General features: G+C 44.1%; 1 protein-coding gene across 1 annotated transcript in view; it reads right to left on the reverse strand.

The window, feature by feature from the left end:
- Window positions 1-5,757, reverse strand: part of LOC115051473 (immunoglobulin superfamily DCC subclass member 3) — a 31,516-nt gene extending 25,759 nt beyond the window's left edge. The window contains exon 1 of the mRNA XM_029514872.1: window positions 5,673-5,757. Within this exon, the coding sequence (XP_029370732.1) occupies window positions 5,673-5,757 (85 nt within the window). The remainder of the gene's footprint in view (window positions 1-5,672) is intronic.
- Window positions 5,758-6,000: the final 243 nt, after the last annotated feature.

Here is a 6,000-nt window from a genome sequence, read left to right on the forward strand (position 1 = left end):
CAGTATTGTAGACACATAAGGATGAAAAAAAATGCTAGCGTTCAATGCTAACGTTCACATAAAACAAGTTAGTCGAGCAGCTTTCTTCCACCTGAGAAACATTAGGAAAATCAGAAACATCCTTTCTCAGGATGATGCAGAAAAACTAGTCCATGCATTTGTAACTTCTAGGCTGGACTACTGTAACTCATTACTATCTGGATGTCCAAACAAATCTCTAAAAGGCCTTCAGTTAATTCAGAACGCTGCTGCACGATTAACAGGAACTAGGAAAAGAGATCATATCTCTCCTGTGTTAGCTGCTCTTCATTGGCTACCAGTAAAATATAGAGTAGAATTCAAAATCCTTCTGTTAACATATAAAGCTCTTAATGGCCAAGCTCCATCATATCTCAGAGAGCTCATAGTTCCTTACTGTCCTAGCAGGCCACTCCGCTCTCTAGATGGAGGTTTACTTGTGGTTCCTAGAGTCTCCAAGAGTAAATCTGGAGGCAGATCGTTCAGTTATCAGGCTCCTCTTCCATGGAACCAACTTCCAGTATCGGTCCGGTTACATCGGTTAGTAATTTTCAAGACCAGGCTTAAAACTTTCCTGTATGACAGAGCTTATAGTTAAAAAGTTCAAGTCCTCTACTCTTTAGCTATGCTGCTATAGGCCGAGGCTGCTGGGGGAAGGACTGAGTCTCTCTCTCTCTATAAGAACCATCCTTCTTAAAAAAAAACAAACACCACAGTTTTACCCAGTTCTAAGCATTTATACTGCATTTACTAACCATGTTCTGCCAAAGTCTCTGTCTCTCCCAGGTCCTCTCCTCTCTCTCCCTGTCCTCTTCCTGCAGGTGGTGACTCATCGCCATCCCATGTTCCTGCAACACCTGCTGGTCCCATACTTCATGAATTCTGTACTACAGCTCAACTCCATGAACTTGTTCCTGCCTACACCCCCCCTCCCCAATGCCTATGTCTCTCTCTCTCTCCCCCACTCTCAACCCAACCGGTCGAGGCAGATGGCCGCCCCCCCTGAGCCTGGTTCTGCTCGAGGTTTCTGCCTCTTAAAGGAAGTTTTTCCTTGCCAAATGCTTGCTCATCAGGGGATCTGTTGGGTCTATTTAAATAAATTTATAAAGAGTTTGGTCTAGACCTGCTCTATATGTAAAGTGCCTTGATGTAACTTTGTTATGATTTGGCACTATACAAATAAATCTGATTTGATTTGATTTGATTACAGAAACACCTAACCCAGAAAAAGCTATTAGCATAGCTAAATACACTGAACACGATGCGGTGCATACTGTGACACACATACATACCCTTTTAGCACCAACGGACACACACCCACATGAGAGGAGGGAGGGAGAGAGGACTCTAGACAGCCATGAGCGCTTTAACTGCGACCACACTAGCATTAGCCACCTGATGGAATCAACCATACCGCAAAGAGAGAGGACACTTTTCACAGCCAAACAAACACAGGACACAGGCAGTGGCCCTACAACACCAATGCTTTAAACAAATTGACAAACGCAAACGATCAATGAGATCAATGAGATGAAGCAACATGCAGCCATACCTGTCGAGCCAAACGACCTCTGACCCGGAAGTGGACACAGAGCCAACGACGGGGGCACAAAAAGGAAGAACCGGTGGGAGGACTGCCGCTTTTATACCGGCACACCTCACTGGCAGTGGCCAGCGGCACTTATTACAATCAATGGTGAATTACATAAAGAATAAGCAACTCTATCCTGCCACAGGTTGGACGTCTTGGAGTGCCGGAAGGCGGATGGCGGCATCATCATCAGTTGAAAGCGAATGAGAATACGCTACACGGCGAAATGTGCTGCCGTGTTTATTTGAAATTCCCAAATTTCAAATCAAGAAGACCCTGTGTGGACAGCCAGTGGGCATGACTGCTCTATCAATGGGTCAGATGCAGGAAGTTTGGCTGGAATGGATTTTTAGGAAAGTAGGGAGGAAGAGAATATGGGGCAAATGAGTGGACCAACAAATGGAAACCAAGGACATAAACATTTGTGTTAACGCTGGCTAACAAGCTCAAAGAGATTGAGCATGCAAAAATCTTCAGTGATGGCAATATGTTTGTTAAATGTGCAAATGAGCAAGTTGAAAAAGCACTCGGCCTGAAAGAAAACAGGAAATACAAGGTGGAAAATTCTGGGAGAGTGGGAGTATGAAATGAAGGTGGTTGCAAAGGAGCTATCACAGGAGTTTCACTGAGTGTGGGAATGGATGAGCTAAAGAGTAGCATGAAAGGAGGAAAAATAATGAGCATACAAAGTATGAAAACTACAAAAGAGGGGGTAAAAAGGGACAGTGAAACTGTGGTGATTGAATTTGATGAAAAAACTGTGCCAAAGAAGGTGTTGTTGGGGTTCATGAGCTATCCAGTAAGAATGTGCCGAAACCATTAAGATGTTACAACTGTCAAAGGTTTGGAAATATGTAAATTTTGTGAGGAGCAAAGAAGATGTGTCAGATGTGGAGGAAATCACGAGTATGGAAAATGTCAAATCTCAATCTAGAAGGAATGTTCTTTACTGTGGATTGACTTAATAACAATTACTGAAGGAAGGAGTGTAACAATGACTTAATTTATGGGGGGTTTTATTAATTAAAAAAAAGGGAAATAAAACATACTCATTATATACAGGTGCAAGTCAAAGCATAAACTAGATGAAACTAGATGAGCTTGGATATGTAAATGGAATGGCATGATATAACAATGATAATTTCGGGCTGGTTATTCTTGAGTATTTGGGCGAATGAATGGCAGATCGAAAATACGAGGGGGAGTCTGTCTGAGGAAGGAGAGCTCTAAAACTAAAATTTGATTCACTGTTGTCTAATAGCCATGCCTCTCACCATTCAGAACAACCTGCTTGGGAAGCAGATAAACACCACCTAACTTGGTAGACGACTCAACTGCTCATGCAAAGAGCAGATGCCCGACGAGAGCGGCCGCGTCGAGGTCCTTTGTTGTGGTCTCCCAAGCTAGACTGGTCCTCGGCTGAAGTGGCTGCTGGTCTGGCTCATCCTTCTTCAGTGGCAGTGTTGTCTTTTGTGCGATTGGATTGGTCATTATGTTGATATCCGAAATTTTCTTCTGTTTCCTGATGAAAACAGACTAGAGGCCCTGGTTACCACGGCAACTCGAGACGCTGGAGGCTGAGTGCCGTGCAGCCAAACTTGTTCCGGTCTGCAGCAGCTTCAGCTTCAACTTGGAACTTAGCCCCTGTAGCTTAGGGGCTAAATTCTGACTCCTGAGACTTTTTCTGTTGTGGTTGTTATTGCTTCATCAGGTCTCCTGGGGAAGCTCTCCTCTTCAGAACTTCCCCAGAACTCCACCAAGACTCAGAAAAATTTAATTTTGACTACTTTTATTTGGAGGCCGACCCATGGGTGTGGTCTGGTTGTCGGCGTGAATTTGGTCCAAATTAATTTCTCCCTTAAGCTTCAGGGCATAGCAAGGGCGGTGTTTGAATTTTAACTACACCTTTCATTCACCCAAGTTTGGAGTTATATGTAAAACAAGGATAATGTATCATTTGATAAGTACAGTTTTCTCTGCTTGTTGTGGTTACTTCGGTGGACATGGTTTTATCTGATTCACTGTAAAACACAATTAAATGGTTATTAGGCAACCACGACATCACAGAGTACACAAACAAATGAACTAAGAAAAGATGATTTTCCTGCATATGTTGACTGGCTGTGGAAAATCAGAGACGTGGCTATGGACAGTGTATGAAGTGTCTTTCTTTTTCTCTTTCTCAGACATTTATGAGTGGAATTCAAGTGGCTGCGTGATTAGAGTAGTTCATTATTCGGTGCAAGTCCTATCTCTGCCAAATTAGCTCATAGAAAAATGGTTTGAACAGCTACGAAGTCCTCTTTTGCAGAGAAGTCTTCAAGTCTTACTTGATCAGAGTATCCTATTTCTTATATCAGCCCTGGTGGCCTTATGAGTATGGATGCATTCCAGAGCGGCAATTTGCGTTCACTGCCTGATAAAGTTATCAGGTCAGGCTGAGTGGAGGGTCAGAGAAGGGGTATCACTCTGCGAGATGAAGCAGGTTCATGCTGATTTTTGGCACTGACTGCAATCTATTGTCTTGGGAAAGCAGGGTCTCCAGATGCCAGGTTCAGATAAGGGTCCAGGATGGCACTTAACAGAGACCTGAGAAATCTCTGTTGGAGGCAATAGTCTCTTAGAAGTTTGAGGGGTGTGGGGGATTGGAATCTCCACCCCCTCTTTCTTCGGACCTCACAACAGGAGGGAGTGCAACCAAAATGCTGCAACTGTGGTGGAGCACATAGTGTGGTGTATGTGGGGTGTGAGGTGATGAGACAGGAGAACCAAATCCAAAAAATAAGAGCAGAGAGGAGAATTACATATACAGAGGCTGTGAGAATGTCAACAGAGCAGAACAAAGAACAAGAAGAATCAGAGAAGAGAGAGAAGACCAAAACTTAAGTGATAGAGTGTATATGGCCAAAATGGCCTTGATAACATTCATTGCTGGAGTCATTAATAGTACGGCTGAAGCAAAGTCAAAAAGTGGAAAAATTCGGTTGGTTATTAAGGAAGTGGCAAACCACCTTGGACTAGTGGGACTGACGTGGGAAGATGAAAGGGATGATCTTGCAACTCATTCAAGCCAAGAAGCAACATGGATTGATTAATAATAATCATTTTACTCCTCCAACAGTGGAATGCAAGAAGTTTGTTAGCTAATGGACAAGAATTTAAGCATTTCATTAAAGGAATGTTTGTCAAGCCTGACATCAAATATGTTCAAGAAACCTGGTTAAAGCCAGCTCTAGATTTTATTCTTAGCAAATACACAGTGGTGAGGAGGGACAGAACAAACAGAGGGGGTGGGTGATGTGCTACATTTGTAAAGCAAGGGATTCCACACAGAGTTCTTGATAGAGGCGAGGAGCAAGGGTTTGTGGCTGTGGGGATATGGGAGAAAAGTGAGGAAGTAGCGATTATTAACTACTACAACTCGTGTAAAAGACTAAACTTGGAAGAATGACTCAAGATCCCAGAACTGAAAAACAGTAGAGTGATTTGGTGTGTTAATTTAAATGCTCACAGTTCACGGTGATTATACAGATTTAAATGGCAGGACTATTGAAGAACTGATTGACGAAAGAGGTTTAGTTTGTCTAAATGATGGGTCAGGAACAAGGATTAATATAACACCAGGTTCTGAATCTGTTATAGATGTCACACTGGTGCCTAATTCTTTAGCTGCGGTAAGTAGTTGGGCAGTGGTAACAGAAACAACAGTAGGAAGTGACCATTATCCTATAGTATGCTCAGTGCTACTTCACAAGATTCCATGGAACAATGAGGGAAGAAAACAGTGACCCTGCCTACAGGAAGCCTGGGGCCCCCGACTGGAGCCAGGCCCGGAAAGAGGGCCCATCATCGAGCACGCCACAAAGCCCAGCTGGGCACAGCCCGGAAAAGCAATGTGGCACTTTCTCACTCACATGCCCCTGGCTGCGTGCCACTACGTTGGAGTTTTCCCCGGTGGATGAGTGGGTCGCCTCCCTACACCTCAGGGTTGTGGGGGAGAAAAATCAGTTTTTTGTGTGTATGCACCAAACAGCAGTTCGGAGTATTTGGCCTTCTTGGAGACCTTGAATCAGGTATGGGGTTCCAATAGGGGACTCCATAGTCCTATTGGGGGACTTCACCGTGCACAGGGGCAGTGATGGAGACATCTGGGGTGGCGTGATTGGGAGGAATGGCCTTCTTGATCTGAACCCGAGCAATGGTTGGACTTCTGTGCTAGTCATGGACTGTCCATAACGAATACCATGTTCAAGCGTAAGGATGCTCATAAGTGTACTTGGTACCAGAGCACCCTAGGCCAAAGGTCAATGACCGATTTTGTGATCGTGTCATCTGATCTGAGGCCGCATGTGTTGGACACTCAGGTGATGAGAGGGGTCGAGCTGTCAACT

This window comes from Echeneis naucrates, chromosome 11 (assembly GCF_900963305.1).
Source record: "Echeneis naucrates chromosome 11, fEcheNa1.1, whole genome shotgun sequence".
NCBI lineage: Eukaryota > Metazoa > Chordata > Actinopteri > Carangiformes > Echeneidae > Echeneis > Echeneis naucrates.